The sequence below is a fragment of the Chionomys nivalis genome, chromosome 8 (genome assembly GCF_950005125.1).
Source record: "Chionomys nivalis chromosome 8, mChiNiv1.1, whole genome shotgun sequence".
Classification (NCBI taxonomy): domain Eukaryota; kingdom Metazoa; phylum Chordata; class Mammalia; order Rodentia; family Cricetidae; genus Chionomys; species Chionomys nivalis.
Genome location: NC_080093.1, coordinates 89,147,326 through 89,169,250, shown reverse-complemented (window position 1 = coordinate 89,169,250; position 21,925 = coordinate 89,147,326). Strand labels below are relative to the sequence as shown.

The 21,925-nt window shown below is 45.0% G+C and overlaps 1 protein-coding gene across 8 annotated transcripts in view; it reads left to right on the top strand.

Annotated features, from left to right (window-relative positions):
* Positions 1 to 21,925, top strand: part of Ppfibp2 (PPFIA binding protein 2) — a 157,004-nt gene that overhangs the window by 125,761 nt on the left and 9,318 nt on the right. For 5 of the 8 annotated variants that reach the window (XM_057777946.1, XM_057777944.1, XM_057777950.1 and 2 more), the window contains 10 exons: positions 2,103 to 2,164; positions 3,525 to 3,600; positions 4,964 to 5,067; positions 7,333 to 7,400; positions 8,087 to 8,144; positions 8,860 to 8,901; positions 12,838 to 12,979; positions 13,917 to 13,949; positions 14,354 to 14,495; positions 15,083 to 15,211. In XM_057777946.1, the coding sequence (XP_057633929.1) occupies positions 2,103 to 2,164; positions 3,525 to 3,600; positions 4,964 to 5,067; positions 7,333 to 7,400; positions 8,087 to 8,144; positions 8,860 to 8,901; positions 12,838 to 12,979; positions 13,917 to 13,949; positions 14,354 to 14,495; positions 15,083 to 15,211 (856 nt within the window). The remainder of the gene's footprint in view (positions 1 to 2,102; positions 2,165 to 3,524; positions 3,601 to 4,963; positions 5,068 to 7,332; positions 7,401 to 8,086; positions 8,145 to 8,859; positions 8,902 to 12,837; positions 12,980 to 13,916; positions 13,950 to 14,353; positions 14,496 to 15,082; positions 15,212 to 21,925) is intronic. The other 3 variants (XM_057777945.1, XM_057777948.1, XM_057777951.1) reach the window with 1 other exon arrangement.

Here is a 21,925-nt window from a genome sequence, read left to right as displayed (position 1 = left end):
CAAGGTTACAAAAGAAAGTCAATTCCTTGTCATCCTTAGAGCCCTGCTTAAATGTCATTTCCCAGGAAGCTCCGACTGGCCACCCAACCTCAAGCTGGTAACACTGCTCTTGTTATTCTTACATTCAGCAGCCTCTTGTTCCTAACATAATCCACACTATAAATTAGCAGTGCTATATTTTGGGAGGTCTTGGGACAAGGATTTTTTTTTTTTATCTTTGTTTAAAAACACTTCAGATTGTAGCACAATGTTTGGTCCATTCTGAAACTGAGTCATTGAATGCGTGAAATGATACTAGATGTTCCCTGGGGAGTTCAAGTCTTGTTGATTAAAGACAGAAGAAACCCTCAAATATTATTCTTAACATACATAGTATGTTTGTGACGATTCTACAGAAAGAGCACATGCACCCCAGCTTCTTTACTCCCCACCTGGGTGCTGAGCAATGTCAGTCCTGTGTGTTGCTGCTACTGTCTAGCCTTATCTTGGCCTCACCATTGCCTGGCTTAGCTCTCCAGCTGGAGTGAGGACATTCTATAACCTTGTAATAGGAACCTTCCCAAGCTTAGACTGTCATTTATGCTGAGTCAAGTTGGGTTCTGACCAGTGCATCCAGCTTTAACAGTATTTATCTGAAATTACCCTCCCCTCCCCATGCCCTTCCCACCTCTGCAAACTGAACCGGTGGAACCGATGCTGGTACCAGAAGCCTAAGACTCCACCTGCTCTGCCATGAGCGCCAATAGCTCTTCACACAAGTCCACACATCTCCTGATGCTGCTTCTCAGTAACGGTCACAGGAGAAACATGATATCTGTACTTGGGATCCCTTGTCATTGTGCTGTTCCTATACAACATCTCTTCCTGCTGCTTATCTCATTTTAGGGCTAAGCAAAGTTTGTGTATTTGTTTTTATTAGAATATCCAGGTCCATGCCAATTCCAAAACCTCTAAGAATCTTACAAATTGTCTCTTCCTCTTTCAGACACTGGTCACTCTTCAGACCTATTTGGAAAAAGTCAGGCGTGTCCCATTGAGTCTAAACTTGGAGAAAGCCTTTATCTTTCTACCATGGACTAACACAGAGCTCTTACCTATTTGTGACGAAGGGAATTACTCTCCCTGAACCATAATATTTTTTTTTGTGTATTTATTAGTAAAGCTTAACATTTATTTTTGTTTTGTTGTTTTTACTGTTATGTTTATTTATTTATTTATTTGTGTGTGTGTGTGTGTTTGCGCGCGCACGTGCAGGCTGGTACACACATGGCACATTATGTGTGTGGATATCAGATGATAACTTGTGAGAGTCAGTTCTCTCCACTATGCAGATCTTGAGGCTCAAACTCAAGGTATCAGACACAATGGCAACTGTGTTTACTAATGGAGCCATCTTGCTCCTTAATTTTTTTCATTTTGGTTTTGGACTGAGCCCAGGGCCTTGTGCATAGAAGATACATTGCTCTGTTACTATACCCTATCTCTAGTTATTTTTTTTTAGATGGGGTCTTCATAAGTTTCTTAGACAGGACTCAGTCCTTAGATTTTTCTACCTCAGCCTTGAATAGCTATGATTATAGGCCTGTAACTTTTATTTATAAACATTTCTTTAGTCAGATTTTACAATTTTAAATTTGATCGAGTTACCAAGCCTTTGTATAATGCCCAGTGTCCATTTATCATCCATAAATTGTTTTGAGTTTTCTTTTATAAAATTTTCCTTTGCTTCTAGTTTGTTTGAGTCCATGGTCTTTCCCCCAAACTAGTCAGGAGCCTTGGCATATGCCTAGATAGAATATGAATATTTATGTTCTTAGGAGATGCTGTTTATGTTTATTCCTCTCTGTCATTTTTCAGTAAATGCTGTTTTATTTTGCCCCTAGATGCCATCTAGACAAGAAGACAGAGCACTAGGTTATTCACAAATGTATTCAACAGATGTCTTAATGAGACCCACTGTGCCAGATACCATCCCAGGTTCTTTCAGCAAATAAAAAGGAGCCACATTCACTTGTCAATCTTTATGTTTAAGGACCATTAGCATATGGTAATAGCTGTCAGCGTTTGTACAAATAATTTTTTCTCTATGTACATTCTTTTAGACCAAGAAATCCATCGTCTGAAAATGGGCATGGAAACGCTGCTGGTTGCTAATGAGGATAAGGTGAGGCATCGCTGTGCCACCCTGTTCTTTCCTTATAGGCACCATTGACTCTATTTGGTCCCTTCTGGTCTCTGCTCTACTAGGTAGCGGCATGTTGTCATTGACAAGATATGTTACGGTCACAGCTTTTCAGAGGAGACTCATCTTTAGTACATGTTTATAAGCCTGGGAACTTTACCTATACTCAGTCTCCCAAAAGCAGCTTAGAGCCCTGCCTGTTCATGGTGGTGTGCTGAAAAAAATACCCTTGTGCTCACTAATGCCAGAACTCTTAGTGAAACTCAGCAACAGCCCCTGTGTGTGCAATTTACTCCTCACGGTAGAACTATCACAGTGATACTCAACAGCATGCAGTGCCTCAGTTTCTCCTGCTACCTTACATTCTTCATATCTGATTCCCGCATAATCATAAAATAACCTCATCCTCACATAGCAAAGCACTTAGCTAGTGACTCTGGGAATCACAGCCCCATATTCTCAGCTGAAGAGAAAGACTCAAAATGCTTGAGAATTTTGCACAGGGTCAGGTGAACTGGTTGATAGCAGACGTACCCATGTATCCCAGGATCTGTGTGACCTGAGTCCCCAGACTATAGCCTTGAAATAATGATTCCTTTCTTGGAATATATTCTGTTGTGTAACGTACTTCAGACTGCTAAGGGATGGGTGAAGAAACTGGGATGTGTCTTACGTATGGAGCCCCAGAGGGTGACCCAGGAATCAGAAGTGTTCTTCATGCAGGCCGTGTTAGGAGAGTAGGAGACAGAGTTATACTTCTGCCACCATGGAGGCCTCTTCATGCTACGTCTATAGCGGCCTATGAGGCAGACCTCTAGGGCCAACTGGACCTTGAATTTCTCTTTTGGAGGTCCTTAGAGGTCTTATATGGGGTTTTCTGTAGTGGGGAGCTGCGGGCCTCTTCCCACAGCCCAGCTCATGGCTGCCTGGCTAGCTTATGCCCCAAAATAATGACACACAAACTGTATTCTTTTAAACACTGCTTGGCCCATTTCTATTCATGTGTGTAGCACCCCAAGGTGTGCTTACCGGGAAGATTCTAGCCTGCGTCCATCCTGGGTTGGAGCTTTATTGCGTCTGCCGGGGAGAGGGGAGCATGGCGTCTGCTCCAGAGAGCAGAGCTGTCGAGTCTGAGCTCACTTCCTCTTCCTCCCAGCATTCTGTTCAGTTTACTCCACCCACCTATGTTTTAACCTATGAGGGCCAAGCAGTTTCTTTATTACTTAACCAATGAAATCAACAGATTGATATATGACACTCCCACATCAGTTTTCTTTATTGTGTTCCAAATAAAGTTAACCAGTGGTGGTGTTAATCTTCATCTGCTCTTCTGCCATGGCAGGACCGTCGGATAGAGGAACTAAAGGGGCTGTTGAACCAGTACCTAAGGGTGAAGGAGATGGTGATGGCAGCTCAAGGTAAGAGGAGGAGAAACCAACCCATTTCTCCGGAAAGACATTTCATCTCCCGTGTCAGAGGCAGGAGAAATTCTGCTATCAGGTCGCTTGTTCCCTGATAGGAGATGTACTGAAGAGTGGATTTGTGTGTAGATTCTTGGATGGTACAGATGGTGATTTGTAGAAATTCCATCAAATGAAACTTCTAGGAACTTCACAAGAAAATACAGCATTCAGTTTTAGCTCTTGGGAACCCTCCCCATTAGAGGCCTCAATCTGTCTTCCTAGGATCCACCTCAGAGGGACTGACAGGAGTCAGGCTGGGTCTGTCAGAGGCCTCGTGGGTTTCTCACAGGGTCTGAAGTTCCTGACAGGTGTAGAAGACAGCTTGGGGACTCTGTGAGTCTCCAGGTTCCCAGGTTGCTGTAGAAAGTCATGTATTTCATGTGTACCACCCACACAAGTGCAGCGTACAGTAGCGTGTGTATTCACATGAGCACAGTAGTGCTCGTGTGGCCCGTGCCGTGAAACTGCCTCTCCTTGTGGATCCTGCAGGAGCGGTTACTTCACACAGGAGGATTGTTTTAAGGATATCTGATTCTGGCTGAGCTACTAACACTGTTTGGAAACAAACTTTGTCTCTACTGGGTTAGGAACTGACTAGTTCCTGCCCAATGAATCTGCCAGGCTCTTGTCTCAGCCTCTTTTCTCTAATTCTTTTTGATCTTGGGCCAAATACTTCATGAGTCCTGGTTGCCCTTTGCCAAGGATTAAGAAAGCTAGAAGCAAGAAGTGGCTTACCTCTGTTCCAGGGATAAACTTTGACCCTAAAGTGACCTTCATGTCAGCCCTTGATTGGACGTCCTGGAGAACTTTTCCAATCACACTATTAACGTGTCTTTATGTAGTAATTGCTCTTTTTATTCTGATAAAATACCAAACAAGAAGTAAGGTAAGAGAGGAAGAAATTATTTGGCTCACAGTTCGAAAACACAGTGTGCCATGGCAGCAGGAGTATGTAGCCACTCCTTGTATTCTGATTGGCCAGGAAGTGGAAAGATTGAACAGTAACCTCCAAGGATCACAGCTCAGCTCAGCAGCCCACATCCTCCATTGAGGCTCCACCACTGAAAGGTCTCCCAGTTCCCAAAACAGCCACGTTGGCCCGCGAGAACCAAACAGGGACAACCCATACTCAAACCATAGCACTTTCCACGTGTCTTAGTGCTTCTGGTTTTGAGCCAGAATGGAGTCAAACCCCCAAGCTGAAACATTCCTCCTCTTATGTGTTAATGAAGATTACACACCGTGAGGGCGTTGTGGTATGATTCTTCTGAGCAAGTCTCAGAATAGTGATTTGCTACCATTGCTTTACTGTTTCCAGGGCCTTCCGAGAGAACCCTCTCAATCAATGAAGACGAAATGGAGGGGAGCAACAGAAAACGGAACACCACGAATAAAAACCCCGAGGAAGTCCTGAAACAAGAGGTACCGCACTTCTTGGTTCAAGGTGTCCTTGGAAGCGTGCCTTGATCTGGGAAGGCATCTGGCAGGTGCCTGTCCGCTATGCATCTTAACTGATGAATAGTTAAGCTCCAGCAAGAAGGTTGGGGAACAAGGACCCAGGCTCAGGCCTGAGCTCTGGCTAGGGACAGTATGGTGGCCACTGGGACTCTGAAGGGCAAGAGTTTTCTTCTTTAATTCGCTTTCTGCTTATATTTCCTCCTGGCATGTAGCACAGAACAAGGGTACTGTTTTATTTACCAAGGCTTCTCCAGAGTCTGATGTCGTGATTTATTCCCAGTAGACTTCAGCATATTTGGTTAATAAGTGAGTCCATCTTAAGACACAGGCATCGTCCCCAGCAATGCAGTCCTGCCTCACACACACCTCTGTCCGCCCCTCTAACCTGCACATGGATTTTCTTCTCTTGCTTTAGAATCTGGTCCTACTCTGTCACTCTCTAGAACTTGCTTAAACACAGATAAGTGAACAGGTTCATAGACAGAGGGCTTGAGGGGGTGGGTGCTGGACCAGGGCCAAAGGATTCCTGAGCTCTAGAAATGACTGTTTAACCATCCAGCTGAATCATTTCTTTAACGGCTCCAGTGAACCCCCTTCCCCCATTAGCGACTCAGTGAAAGTACATTATGTTGCTGGTAGTTATACCTGAGTAGTAATCAGGACTTGCTCAGTTCGTCTGGTGGTTGCTGTCATGAGCAGAGTACATGGCTTAGTTTTTTTTTTTTTTTTGAAAAAATTTCCGCCTCCTCCCCGCCTCCCATTTCCCTCCCCCTCCTCCCACCCCTCTCCCCCTTCCCCCACTCCTTTACCCCTCCCCCCACTCTATTCCCCCTCCCTCTCGAGTCTGAAGAGCAGTCCAGATTCCCTGCCCTGTGGGAAGTCCAAGGTCCTCCCCCATCCATCCAGGTCCAGGAAGGTGAGCATCCAAACAGGCTAGGCTCCCACAAAGCCAGTTCATGCAGTAGGATTGAAACCTAGTGCCATTGTCCATGGCTTCTTCATTGTCCACCATTAGTTCTTACGACACCCTGTAAGGGCTCTTGTTTTACTATAATAAGGCCGAGTTTCAGAGAGGATGAGTAGTAGTCTCTAGGTCACACTGTAGGTAGGTAGCAGAACAAACCATAAACCCAGATCTGTCTGACCAGCAAGCTCCTGTTTTTAATACCTGTGCTATGATGTTAGAGATTTTCCTAGAGAAAGCCAGAAAGACCTGGGGCTTGAGGGAAAAGACAGAGTTCTGTGGTCAGTGCATCAGTGAAGACTCGACTGTGTCCTGTCATTCTCATTGGCTCAGGCTCATCCTGAGATGGTGTTTTCTTTCTTACCTTCCTAATGAACCCCTTTTCACTTTTCGGTATTCAAGCTCAGTGTTCTCTCCTCTGATGCCACCTCACAATCTCCCCATTGAGAGGGATGTTTTTCCCCATCACACCATGTTATGTCATTGGTGTCAGTCCCACAGCAGATGACATAGTTTCTGTACATTTCCTACTATAGGATTTTTAATCTGACCCCTGGTGGGGATTATGCACATTCCTACTATAGGATTATTAATCTGCCCCTTGTGGGGATTATGCAATCCTTACTATAGGATTATTAATTTACCCCCTGTGGATTATGCACATCCCTACTATAGGATTATTAATCTGCCCCCTTGTGGGGATTATGCAATCCTTACTATAGGATTATTAATCTACCCCCTGTGGATTATGCACATCCCTACTATAGGATTATTAATCTACCCCCTTGTGGGGATTATGCATATTCTTCCTATAGGGTTGATGTGGACGCTTGCTGAGTGACTGTATCACTCATGTCCTCTCAGAGTCTCAGAATTTGACTCTGACTCACTTAAGCCCAAAGAGGGTGCTTTAGGTAGTATGTGGTGTTGACCCACTGAATGAAAAAAGGTAAGAGACAAGCTATGGAAGGACAGAGGCATTGGCAGCCCCCAAGTTCTGGGAGTCTGCTGCTGGGACCTAGACTTATGTCTAAGGTTTAGAGCTTAGAGACAAAGGGTGACTTGACCCTGCTGGCTTGCTTTGCTTAACGTCTCTCATAACTGCTGCATTGCTTGATCCATGATGAACAAATCATCCATATGAATGCACCTACCGTGGCTGTAGCCATAGGCAGAAATATTTTTTCTCAGAGGAGTCATCAGGGGGACGTTTGGTTCCCAAATGATAACTGCCTTCCTTTGCTGCTCTTCTGTTTGTGAAACAGGTACCACTGCGATGCAGCTCTCCCACCCCAGGGCCACCTCCCTTGCCGCAGAAATCATTGGAGACCAGGTAGGATAGTTGGACATCTTTCTCTTCTCGGGGCTCACGGGGTAGATGGTGACTGGGCAGGTGTGGTGAGCACAGCCCCAGGGTTCTGGGCACAGTGTCAAGCCAATCTCCCCTGGCTACTCAGGGATTTCTCTCCCATAGATTGAGAGTCACTGACATTAAGGAAAGACTAGTCAGGGGACTCATTGGCTATCATCCCTCTGTTTCCACTGTGGCCACTGGTAGCACTGCCCCTTTATTATACATTTGATGTCCTTGGCAAAATAGCCCCTATGAAGATGTGGGTCCCCTGAGTTGAATGCTCAGGGCAGGTAGAGCCAGGATGGAGACTTGAAGGATCCTAGGTAATGCGTCAAGCTGTGACTGTCTAGTACACTTGACTCCTCTCAAAGGAGGTGCCTGCAGCTTCCTGTCCAGATTGCTTTTGGATATAAATACAAGTCAGCACCAGCATTTCCCCCCCCTGACTTTGCAGACACTGGGTTTCCTCTGGGAGACCCAGGAGTCATCTCTGACCAGTACCGCCACTGCTGGGCCATTCTTTCCATAAGGTCTTATATGCGGGTGTGTACTATAAGGGTGATTTATGTCTGACCTTCACTCGCATCTGACATGCCCTGTGCTTGAGTGACACCGAGTGACTCCTCCCATGGTCACTGTGATTCCTTTCTTCCATGTTTATCTAGGGCTCAGAAGAAACTCTCCTGTAGTCTGGAAGACTTGAGACGTGACTCTGGGGATAAGGTCAGCCCATTAACCAAGTGCTGAGTTATTCCTTTAGGCCCAGCATAGTGCTGGGATACATAAGTGGGCAAAAGCTGGTTTTGGGGAACATGAGAGCAGGACAACAAGGTCAGAGCCATATGCCATGTCAAGATAGAGCAGATTATGGGATTCTGGCCTCATCTCCCCAGTATACCTGGGATATCTGCAGGGGTTCTGAATGAAGGAGTAGCCTAGGTAATGGGGGTGATTTCCAGATAATCTAGAAGATTAGAAAGGTAGCTTTAAAGAAGCCTGAAAAGCTCCGAGGAGGACTTTGTAGCCCCCTGTATAAGAATGGACTTGGCCATGTGACTGGGCCCAGTTTTGGAGGGAACAATGGGAGGCTTTGAGCCTAGCAATGACTAAGCACAAGTCCTGCCCTGATGGAGCCTCTGGTGAGCCATACTTCATACTGTCTCCTGATCCCCATTAGAGTGACTTGGTGGAGATCCACAGAAATTGGAGTTGACAGCCGATTCTTAGCCATGTGCCTCTTGGTCCATTGATCAGACTTCTGGCAACTGTCCAGGATATCTTTCATTGGCTAGACAGTGTCCTGTTTCCCGCTGTGAGTGGTGATCCTCTAACAACTCAGTGCATCAGATGTAAACAGGCAGGTGGCTCTGAGCTACTCAGTGTGACTAACACAGCTTTCTTTTTCTCCTCATGGTCGAATCTTCTTGTCACTCCATAGTGTGTCGATGGGAACCAGCTGTCCCTGGCGGGAGAGCCCAAGGTGTGTTCATTTATGTCCTTATCACCTATCCTCGGTTGTAGTGTTTGCTAGAGTATCTTAACAAAGTACAGCTTTTGTAGCCTTAAAATACGTTAACTGTAAGATTAAGGAGGAAAGAGGAAATGTCATTGTTGTGTAGTCCATATGCATAATCCACTTTCTCTGCCGTTATCTGTGGTATATCATTTATCATGATCACCTCTGCTTTGTAGGCTCAGAGAAACTAATCTTTGATGAAGGGCTCTAGGTTTAGTTAGTATATAGGAGGTGTAGTCTTCTACACAGAAGAATGTTGACAGAACTCCGCTCCTGTGCTGAGATGCCATGGTTAAAAACACAGGTGTGCACTCAGGCTGCCTGCAGTGGACAAGTTATGTTATAAAAGCTCCATTAGAACCCATTTTCTCCTAGAATACCGCAGTGGCAGATGACAGCAGCTTTAGACTGATAGACATAGACCAATATCGAGCCCATGGTAAACCGAAGCCTCGTATAATTAGTGCCAGCCCCACCCAGTCACCATCTGTAGCATTTTAAGAGAAATGTGCTGTGCATTGTCCTTTTGTCTCCTCTGCCTTTTGGAGGAGACACCAGACTTCACTGGCTGCGCCTTGAGAAGGCTCTGCATGCTTTCTCACCACTATGGCAGCATGGGGGCATTTCTGCTCTTCTGACTCTTTGTGGAAGAAAGACTATATCTGTAGCCTCATATCTTGGCAAAAGGCTTCTCTTTGCTTCTGTACTTAGGTAGTCAGTGCTATAGTTAGCCAGCCGTTCCTTGAGCCATGGGGATTGGTGAGCAAATGTCTCTGCCTGATCTTTTGTCCTAAAGCTGTGTTTTGTGGCTCCTTGGTAAAGCTCTGGGGCCCAGCCATCCCTCCTCCAGCTTCAGCTTCAGAGAAGCCATTCACACTTATCTCTAAATAACAGATGTAACGGCCACTGACATCTCTTTGGCTGCAGCTGCTTCATCCTTCATGCCTTAAGACACTGAGGTGCTTACCATGGAAGATGAGAGATGCCGAGTGCTTATAGAGAGTGCATATTCCAGGCTAAACCTAGCTCTCCCACTCCTTTGATCAGAATTGCAATCTTGTGAAACTTCACTTAGCTCAACCTGCCCACCTCTTCCCTCCATATACACACCACCTCATCCCACCACCATTCCACAGGTACAGTGGTTTTTCCACAGCATCTCCTTACAGCGGTCATTGAGTTTAAACTAAGGCTTTTTATTCCCGAGTGTTTTTTATGTCATAGTCACCCTTGCATTCTGGCTGCTACCCATGACTCCTACACCCCTGACTTGTTCTCCTGTGGAATGAGTTCGTCTCTCCCATTGCCGTCACTCTAGAATTGAGTCCCTCCAGCCCCCTGTGAGTGCCTTCTTCTCAGTGCTGTATATTGTCTTCCCCTGAATGTGGGTCAGCAGACTTAAAAGCACTCATTTCTCAGTGGATTCTTTAAATTGTGCCCTGGGACAGATAGGTGTGATATTCTACATGCAGCCTGTGGTATGTTTTTCTGGATCAAGGGTCCTTCATTGCTGGCCCCTTGGACCTGGCCTCTTATGTTGTCTGGGCTTCTGTTTGTCTGCTGGAAGTTGTTCGCTGGGCTCTGGGCATAGTGTTTTCAACAAGTCCAAGAGAGGAATTGTTATTCCCCTATTAGAAATGACCGAATAGAGGGTTTGAGAGGTTAAAAAGAAAGGGGTTTCCCTGAACCATTCTGACCCAAAACTTAGCTGTCTGTGTTGGCAGGCCACCCCTTTGTTCTGATTTAAAGCAGGTGAGTTCTGCTCTGCTCTTTGGCTCTCCACTGCCGGGGTTATACTTGAAGACAGGAAACGGGACTGGGGTCAGGTATTCCTGTCTCCTTCCTGTCCTGCCTTGACATGACCCTTCTTTCTCCAACAGCTTTACTTCTTGGCTAAAGCAGAACTCAGGGAGCCTACTGCAGTGCTCTCTGTTCCCTATGGGTCTGGAGCCTCAGCCATCCTTGGGTTAGGGAATATCTGTTTGTACATCAGCTCTTCAGAGTACACTCTGGGTGGTCATGGTCAGGATCTTTCTGCTGGCCTGGCCCTATATTAGAGACTCTTATATGCTGACAACCAAAAACCCATATTGAAAGTCCTTGCCCATTTTGTATTTCTTATGTAACTTGGTGTCAGGCTCTTTGATTCTCTAGTCTTAAAAACAAAACAACTATGTTCTTGTGTTTGTGCATACCCATGCATCGAAGGTCAACTTAGGGTGGCTGATTTTCACTGAAGCAGGACCTCTTGTTTCTGTTGCTGCCCCTCCCCACTGCAGGTTGACAGACCTTCAAGTTTCTGGGAGATTCTCCTGTCTCTGCCTTACATCTCATAAAAAAATGCTGGGATTATATGTAAACCACCACGTCTGGCTCTTTATGTGGGTTCTAGGAATTGGACATAGGGGGTCACTGGGCCTATGTAGCTAGTGCCTTTACCTGTAGAACTATCTCTCCAGCCCACAGTTCTGTTTTGACTACTCCCTTCCCATGGTCTGAGTCTGACTAAATATTAGAATAATCCAAGACGCTTGTTAAAAATGCAGACTCCTGAAGTGGGTGCATTTTCAGAGGAGCCGATTCACTGGGCCAGGGAGGAGCCTGGGAGTTGGTGTTGTCTTTGATAGTGCCTCAGGGGAGAGTGAGGCAGCTGCCAGTGAATGAGCTAGCCCTGGGAAGCTGCTGGGCTGGTCTACAGGTCTGATCATGCCTGACCTCTCTGCCCTGCAGGTCATCACAAGCTTGAAGATGCCATGCTTTCATCTCTTGAGGTTCTGACGTGGCTACTCATGGACCAGACCTCTTTAACAGTCTTGTCTCCTCTGTCCATATTTCTCCTCCCTAAGCTCATCTGGGAGGCGCTTGTCATTGTGCGGTGAATGAACTGAATTTCAAACAGCTGCCAGGACATGGAAGCAAACTGAATTCAGAAATGCACTGCTCACTTGGCTTTCAGTGAACGAAGCTTCAAAAGGCGCCTTGGTCTTGGCAGCCATCCAATCCCACTCTGACTTAAAATTGGTTCTACCTCTCATAATACTTTTCTTCTGGGTCCAATCAAGTGATGTATAGTTGATGTCATCTTATTTTCTCTGTATTCTCACATTTGCAATTCATTTTATATGTTTTCCTCAGGCATGTAGCATTAGTGATCTTTATATACTTCTTGACAAAATAAGTGCTAACCTTTCTCTCTAAATCAGTCTGCTTCTTTGGAGTTTATTTTTAGGCAGAATCCAAGCACAGGGCTTGTTGCATCAAAGTGGATGATTCTAAGTTCGTAATGGAACTGGGCTGGATTGTAGCCTCCAGCCCCCCAAATGTATATTTAGGTTCTTGGCCTGTCTTAATATGACACTGGGCAAAAGAACCATTTTCACAACACAGATATTTCCTGCTCTCTCCTATCGGTGCTATACCATGGCCTTCCATCAGTCATGGTCTGTATAATCTGTGCTCATGGCAAAGCCCTTGGAGAGATCTGCCTAGGTCTGATATGACCAGGGGTCTTACTTAGCAAAAGCTCTCTTCCCTGGTCATAGGAAAGCAAGTATGGGGAGAGCAGGGACATCTGGACCAGACTACTGTGGCTTGTGTTTTTGAGGAACCCAGGGGGAACACATGACTATGAATTCACTGAACCTCTATCGTGGGACAAATGGCACAGGGCTCTCTTTTGTGAACACTTACAGTTATCTCTGGATTTGGATTTGATGCCATCTCTGTCTTATTGTGTGGGTAAATCTTTACCTTTTTCCTGGACTAGGAGAAGCAATCTTAGAAGGATCTTTGAGACAAACTAAATGAAAGTGACCCTTGAAGAAAGGGTTTATGCACACGCAGACTTCCTGACTGATTTAAGATGAAGTCTGGTTAATTTGGCATCTTTCTTTCCAATAGGACAGCTCTTTCCCAGCGGAGCAGAAATACCCTACATTACCTGGGAAGCTCTCAGGCACCACGCCCAATGGAGAAGCTGCCAAGTCTCCTCCCACTGCCTCCTCCCAGCCTGACTCTTCAGGGAGCAGCCTGCTGAGGCTGAGTAAGTATCCAGCCCCTGGGTTGGTAGCCTCAGGAACTCCGTCCTTAACACATTAACTGTAGCTATAACTGCAGCGCACAGTAGGAATGGGGAGGGTTGTTCCTGGGCGAGTTGTGTCCCACAGTGGCTCCACTTTTAAAGATTCCCTGCGTGGATGAGCTGCTTCTCGAGTTATTGTGCCTCCATTTTCCCCTCTGTCCATTTTTCCTCGAATCCCTGCCTGCCCTCCTCACTATTGCTTTTTCTCGCGTTCTTAGACATTTCCATTTATTTTTCATGACCTGCTCCCTTCATTTGTCATCCTGGTCTTCTCTCTCCCATGTCTGCCACTGATATGGCCCATGTTACCAATAGACTGACAGTATACAGACTCCCAAGTCAGAGTAGTTCAGATTCAGTCAGCAGCAGAGGATTTGATGTGGTCTAGGAGTGAAAACTTTGGTGTTCACAGAGTTCTCCCTACCTACCCCTAATTCCTCCACCTCCTTATTCCCTGGGCCACCTCATGCCCACATCTGCTCTGGGCTTCCATAGCTCCAGACAAACCCATAAATAACCATGTTCAGTTAGACTCAGACTGTTCCAAGTCATTTAGTATGAGTTCTGACACCTATGCAGAGGCCGCCTATGACAAAGAGTATCCCCCCCCCCCGACACCTGGCTGCTGATCCTCCGTCCCTGCCTGTGGACACCTCAGCTTGTAAGGAAGTGGCACCAGGATCATTTGGCATGATACCTTCTCTCAGCATGCTGATTCTGTGGATCAGGCTTGGTCACCCTTTGCCTTGTCCTTTGTGGGATTGTTTTCTTTTCTGTTTGAGTTTTTCTCTTTTGCTCGATGATACTCTTTTTATTTCTTTGCTCCCCGTTACTGTTGGGCTGGACTTTGGCCTCTCTTGCTTCTTCATGTGGCTTCTCTGCTTCTGGGTTGCTGGAGATCGCGGCTGGAGTGTCAGTGCTCCCGTATTAGGTACTGTGACTATTCCAGGTGAGACAGAATGTGAGAATTCCTTGGTTTCCCATTTCTGATGCCCTGCCTACATGATGCCCTGCCCACATTCCAAAGTTTCCCTCCCATTAAATAGTAAGCTCCTTGTGGCAATAGTCTACAATTACTTGGAACCCAAAACCTTAGAATTGAAGATGTTAAATCACCTAGATTTGAAACACTGGCCTCAGCAATTCTTAGTAAGAGGCCTTGGAGGTGTCCCAAGCTCTTTAGGCCCCTGGTACCTTGATATGATGCTCTATCCTAAGGGCAACACTGGCAAGAGTGCTCTAGACTCCTACAGAAGGATAGCTCTGGTGTAGGGGTGGGGTTCCAAAGGTCCTCCTCATTCTCATTCACATACTTTTCAATCCTGCCCACCTTAGGAGAGACAGAAAGTGGCTGGGAAGATACAGGCGTGACCAATGAACTCTCCTCTACTTCATCTGGTACTGAGTCCGGCCCCCAGTCTCCCCTGACACCAGACGGCAAACGGAGCCCCAAAGGCATCAAGAAATTCTGGGGAAAGTAAGTTGATAGTAATGGTTGTAATCTTGTGCTTGGACAGGCACATGCTGTGTGAGTCCCTACTCTGCCACCCGTTCGCACAGCTGCAGAAACAGAATAGTCGCATTCGGAGAGAAGAATGTGAGTTGTTTTGCAGGACTCAGAGAACTGTGACAGGCAGTAGTTAAACAGAGCTAGTTGCTGCATGTCTTTCATTCTCGGCATCCATATATCCCACATACCCTGCTCCCGTTCTCAGCAGATTACACTGCCTGGGCTTCTGGGGAGGCACAGAGGAGACCAGACTCTACTTTTCTTAGGAGCCAGTCTGTGTCTTAAAATCTTTTAAAGACCAAAAGCTGAGTACTTGCTAGTCCAGCTGATTTATTCTGAACAGAGGCAGAAGTTGGAGTCTCCTCAAAGACACCAGCCTTTACTTTGATCCCATGAGGAGTGGCCCAAAGCCCAGAGTTGGGCTTAGAATTGAATCTCAGAGTCTGGCGGTCATCTTCCTTTGCTTCAGGACAAGGACTCGGAAGGGTATTGCCTGAGTCCTGAGGCTGGCCTGCCTAGCCCTTACAGTCTTTTGTGGATTCCTCTCCACACAGAATCCGAAGAACTCAGTCAGGAAATTTCAACACTGATGCACCAGGGATGGCAGAGTTTCGACGAGGTGGGCTCCGGGCGACTGCAGGGCCAAGACTTTCTAGGACCAGGGACGCCAAGGGACAGAAATGGTAAGACTATCTAGCCCATCTTCAAAGAGCTTTGTGAAATCCTAGCCAGGATGCAGTGTTAGCAGGGCTGGTGTCCCATAGCACCAGGCTAAAAGCCTGGACTCCTTCATATAGGCCTGATTTATTGCCGGCACTCACAGGAACTGAGGTAAAGAAGCATGAGACTCCCTGTAGCTGGTGTGGTTGGGGTAGGAAGGCTGTATTCACTACTTTTCTGGCTTTTGCAAACACCAAACCTGATAAAAGCAACTTAAGAAAGGAGCTCTGTCTGGCTTATACCCCACCACAATGGGGAAGGCACGGTGGCAGGAGTTTAGCCAGGAAGCAGAAAGAGATGAGATAAATGCTGATGTCAGCTAGCTCCCTCCTTTTGATCCAGCCTGGGACCCAACTGATGGAATGATGCTGCCTACATTTAGGTTGAGTCTCGCTGCCTCTATTAACCCAACCCGGAATCTCTCACAGAAGTACCCACAGATTTGTCTTCAAGGTGATAACAGATCCTATCAGGTTGACAGTGTTAGCCATCAGAAAGGCAGTTAATGGCTCTGCTCCACTGTCACTCATTGTCAGTAATGCCTTTCACACTGGACTCTTGAATTCTTGTGAAGCTAATCCGAGCAGAATCTGGAATCCCAAAGCTTGGTTGCTGTTTCTACTTAACCACCCCTAACTGCAAGTTGCAAGCTGTTACCTGGCCTCTGCCCCTCCACTCCTTATTTGTGAAGTGGGGATCGAAAATAGGTATTAAACTTTTTATGAGAATTGTGTGAGCTACTGCACATCTAACTCAATCATAAGCCACGTGCCCACACAAAGGTCAATATCCTCTTGCCTTTGGAGAGTCTTGGGGCAACCTGCATTTTCCAGTATCCCTCATAACTATACTGCAGCGAACTTCACTGAAGGGTGGTAACTGAAGGGGCTGCTAAAGTTTGAGGGACATGGACACCAAAATGCTAAGTTTCACATGACTGTCCCATCATGCTCTAGTAAAATATACACAAAACCTGCAAATCTGTTTGGAGGTGTCCTGGATGGAACTCTTCCGTTACTCCTCTTGCTCTCCTTTTCTGAGAGATTGTCCTCAACAAACATGCACTTGTGGATCCTGCTCATGTTTGGTGAAACCCTCTTCTGTATGAACAGTCCCTTTGACACAGGCCCCTCCGGCAGTATCTCTGGAAGCCTGATTTGCTTTCACAGAACTGGATTGTGCTAGTTAAAATCTAACCAAAGGGAAACAAACTCTCCTGTTTGCCCTCAGGACTGGCACACACCAGGGAGAGAGGTTCCAGAGGTGTTCACGGGGCAAATTCTAGTTCCCAGAAACAACACAGCTTTCTAACAAAGAGAAAAGAGCATTTCCTGAGACGTGTTCTGTTGTTCACAGACTTCTGTGTGCCTCCCTTCCTGGAAGGGATCCTTAACTTACTGCCACTCTGTTTCCAAGACTTTGCCAGATCGTCGTAAGATCATCGTAGTGTTTGAGACACAGGACCTTTTTTTTTTTAACCTCTCATTGATGGGTATCAAAGGAGGAGGATGGTGGTGATCCTTCTAATCTCAGATGTAGATTTATCCTCAGGAAATCGCAGCCTTTGGGGGCCTAGAGGACCTAACAGCACAATCTAAAAAGCTGCCGATCAGTTTGGAGCCAAAGAAAGCTTATCTATAAATCCCCAAATTAGATACTGTCGTTTTCCTAGCAACTTTTCTAATTTAGACACTTTGTTTCTGTATTTTCAGAGATGGGGAAGTAAAGGTACAGAAAACTTTAGTGCTGTATCGTTACAGATTGAGCGTAGCAGTGGAATGTTTGCACAGGGTAGAAGAACATGCAGGCCTGTCCCTAGCCAGTTTGCTGTGTTCCTGTCACTCCGGGGCCTGGGGGTGCAATATCAGGAGCTCCCTCTGCCTCAAGAAGGAGTTTCAGTGCAGGGGCTAGACCATGACAATGGTTGATGTAAGGACGAGTGACGAGCTTGCTTTGTTCATCTTTACTATGCATGTGGTAGCAACTATGAATTGCCCTGGGAAAAGAAAGACTGTTACTACTCTTAAGGAGAATATAATTACATGACAATGCCCTCTGCCATGTAATTTTTAGATATTTAATACATAATGTTTTAGAAGAACTAGCCACTAGTATTCTGTTGGGGAAAGCACTTGGTTCCTGAGTGCTCTTAGCACCAATTCTTTTCCAATAAAAATTATGTAATTTGGAAAATTTTGACAATGTTTTATAGAAAATTTCAGATCATGGAAAAACAATTTTTATTGTTTCATTTCCCCAGGTAAGGTCTTGCTGATTTTTATCATATAGCACACAGTACAGAGAATCTTTTGCCTATAATCAGAGGCTGTTCTTCTGTCTTCTGGCCGCCCAGACCCAAATAATCAGGCTAAAACTGTATACACGGTTTGGCTAATGGCTCAGGCATATTCCTAGCTAGCTCTTACATCTTAAATTAACCCATTTCTATAAATCTCTGTATCACCATGAGACTGTGAATTACCAGAAAGGTTCTGGTGTCCTGTTCCTTCGGCAGCTACATGGCATCTCCTGACTCCACCATCTTTTTCCCAGCATTCAGTTTAGTTTTCTCAGTTCAGTTTAGCTGTATTCTGCCCTGCCATAGGCTAAAGCAGCTTCTTTATTAACCAGTGGTAATAAAATATGTTCATATCATACAGAGGAGAATCCCATATCGGTTGCCACTATAGCCTTACCAAAATTATGCATTCAAGTTTTTTTTCTGTTTAATTGTCTCTCCTCTTATAGACCGCCAGAAACTTAGTTTTTTTTCCAGTTAAATTTTCCCATTTGTTGGTTTAGATTGTGAATTTTCTGTATTGTAGGCTAGTTTTAATTAATATCTTTATTGTAAACTTCTGCCCATTCTCTGCATATTGAAGTTAAGCCATGTCTGGTAATTATGACTTGGGGCTTATACCAGAATTTCACTTTTGTTAGTGGTACTTTGATAAATGAAACTTTTATATTTATATATGATGAGGAGCTTTGATTTCTTTGTTCTGGTTGGGGAACAAAGTTTAGTCAGATAGCCAGGTTGGTCTCAAATTCAAGATGCCCCTGCCTCAGCCTCCCAAGTGTTAGGATTACAGGCCTATGCTAGCACACAGCAACTTTTCTTTTGGTATTCATTATTTTGTTTGACTTTTTTCTCACAATATTTAAAGGTTGTATTTAAATAATTTACTTGGGGATTCATTTAAACATTTGTGTTTAATGTGGATGTTTTTTCTCCTTAAGAAAAGGTCGTGTTTAAGGCAGACAGTTTGCGGAGCCGTATGTTGGATCCCGGCTGTCTTAGTTCCTTTCTGTTGCTGTGGTAAAACCCCATGACCAAGGCAACACATAGAAGGATAAGGTTCCAGACGGTGGGAGTCCATCGTGATAGGAGGTTGTGGCGGCAGGTGGCAGGCATGGCAGGAGGAACGGCGCAAGCAAGAAGCAGAGGAATCTCAAAGCTGTCCCTAGTAACACACTTCTCTCCAGCAAGGCTGTACCTCCCAAACCTACACAAGCAGCGCCACCAACGGGGGACCAAGTGTTCCCATCTGAGCCCATGTGGCACATTCTCAGAGTTTTGTGTATGTGTGGAGGGTACATTCTCATTCCGACCACCACACCACCCGTGTAGGTTTCCCAAGCCGGTGTATTGAGAACATTGTCCTCCAGGACTTCAGCATTATGAGGCATCTCTAAGCAGATGCTCCCACCTCAGAGATGTTTGTTTGCCCTTTCCTTCCCATGCTCACTGTCAGAGTCAGATTCATTCAAAAGGTAAAGAAAATTTCAGAGAGGATCCAGAGTTGAGCCACGTGCTTTGAAACTGTTAACACTGCTGACTGTTCTTGCTCCCATGTTCTAACTCTGAACTATCCCTGGCACTGGATAATAATAGAAGTGATAGCCATTTATATCAGAATTCTACCTTTGTTAGTGATACTTTGATAAGTGAATATTTTCTACTTATATATAATGAGGTTCATTGACTTCGTTGTTTTTGTTTGGTGGAATAGAGTTTAGTTAAATAGTCAGGCTGGTCTCAAATTTAAGTTGTTCCTGCCTCAGCTTCCCAACTGGTGCCAGGTAAAAGCCAGGAGGGGTGGCACATGTCTGTGTGCCACCCTAGTTCTGGAGGGAGCTCGGTGGCCAGCCAGTTTAGCCAGTTGGTGGGCGCAGGTTTCCTTGAGAGGCCCTGGCTGAAAATGTAAGGTAACATACACTGCGTACACATGTATATGCCCACACATGAGTGCAGCATGCATGTCTGCATGCACATGCAAAAGAAACAAGTTACAAAGCTGGGTATGGTGGCTCATATTTATATTGCCAGCGTTTAAAAGGTGTGTTGCCAAGAATTTAAGGCCAGTATGAACTACAGGATGAGGCTTTATCTCAAAGCACTAAACACTAAAATAAAACAGCAAATTATAAGTCAAAATGCCAGATTCCATCCAGAACGGTAAAGGCAAGAGACAGACCTCATACAGAAGTGACATAGAAAATTGATATTAATTTAAAATGAGTCACTTGAACTTACTGTGAAAAGGTTGTCATTTCTTGCTTGTTTTATGTCCTGTGCTGACATCAATAAAGACAACATAAATCTGATGCCCCTGCTCAAAGGACATAGACAACACACAGCTTAAGGGTCTTTGTTGTAGAAGGAGTGCTGCGGACTGTGTCCTGCCATGCGGCTAGCTTAGCCCCAAAATCATTACACAGAAAGTGTATTCATTTAAACACTGCCTGGCCCATTATCGACTAGCTCACACATCTTGATTAACCCATTTCCATTAATGTGTATTCCCACTTGACTGTGGCTTACCGGCATGAGTCTAACCAGCATCCGTCTCAGGAAGGAGAATCATGGCGTCTGCCACACTTCCCTTCTTCCCAGCATTCTGTTCTGTCTACTCTGCCCACCTAAGGGCTGCCCTATCAAAAGGCCAAGGCAGTTTTCTTTATTCAACCAATGAAAGCAACACAAATACAGAAGGACCACCTATAACCAGGTCTTGTCAACTCAGAGTCTAAGATTGGCCACCACACTGTAAATTCTGAGCTGTGTAGTGTACCATTCATGTTACTTAATAGACATTTTCTGAAATGTCACCAGTGGTTGTGGAACTGATGTTGTTTTATTAGTTCTTATAATAAAAAAATGAGGGCAGATGATATAGCTGTATTGTAGAGTACGTGCCTAGCATGTATAGAGCCCTGAGTTCCACAACCAGCCCTGAACTAAATGGGCATACTGTTGCACACCTATAATCCCAGCCATCCTGAGTTGGAGCAGACAGAAGGATCAGAGGTCATCCTTGGCTGCATATGAGTCTGAGGTCAGTTTAAGCTGCATTAGACCCTGTCTCAAAAAGTAGATAAGAGTTAGCAGTCAAGCTAGAAAATGGAGCGAGTGTAGTTCTGTTTCATAGACAGTGTACAGAGCTGTGGGTACATGAAGTGGGTGGAGTACACAGTGAAAAGTATGACAGAGTTGTGTTTAGGAATTCATTTAAAGTTTTTGAATTTTGTGGCAAATTTCATTATGTTAAACTTGTAATTTTTTACAATGTTTTATCATTCCAAATATTCCCTAATTATATATTCAACTTTTATAATTTCTATACAGAAGGTACCCGATTTCTACAAATTTTACTTTTATAAAACCTGAGTCTGAACCTGTTTGAGCCCCGATGGAAGCCAAGCTCTAGGCTGGGAGTGTTCTGTACCTATCCCAGTATTTATTCTAGAATGCTGGTTTCTTTCTAGTCTTTAAGATACTTCCCTGTTTAAGGACAGCTTAGCCAGGTATTCAAAAAGTTCTTAAAACCATTCCTGCATAGCAGGGGTAACTGCCGAGTCAAGTGAACAAGGCTGGACAATGTAGGTACTCCTACAACGGTTACCTAATCTGTTCTGAATGTGCATGGACTTTTTCCTTAACAATAAAAATTTTCTCTAACAATAAAATGTAACACCTACACATGCCGTTTGTGCTTCATTGGGTGTGGCAAGTAATCCAGGTATTAGTCAAAGTATTTGGGAGGGTGTGTGTAGGTTTTATGTAAACACCACATTTTCTATCTGGGGCTGGAGCATCCAGCTGGACTCCATCCTCCGTGAGTACCAGAGGAGAATTGTTCTTTGCTGGAAGGGAATCTCTGAATAACTGTCCTCCTAGATTCCTAAATCCCCAGTTATATTTAAAACTGAAAATGAAGTTTTTTCCACCCTTTCCCATGCCTCGGTTGGGATTTCAAATTTGCCATTACATTCACACTTCAAATGAAAAAATTGATGTCCTTAAGAATGGATGGTTTTTAATACCTAGTCTAGGAACATGACTTGGCTCTTTATTTATTTATGTCTTCTCTTATGTTGCTCAGGTGAGTGTTGCAGCTCCGTTACCCCATTCCACCTCCACTCCAGCTTCATACACAGTAGAGTGTCCCACCCTCCTTAAGGCAGCTCCTAGAGAGGTTATGATTCTAGCTGGTTTGGTGGGGATGTTTTTCATTATTAACAAAAGCCATAGTATCTGTGTGGGTAGTATCTAGAAAATGATGTTCGCGTGTAGTGCTCATTCCATATGCATGTATGTATTCATTTTTTTCCTGCTTCCAGCCACTGGACTCTTGTGTGTTTATGTAGGAAGCCGTGTCGTCTGGGAGAATTGA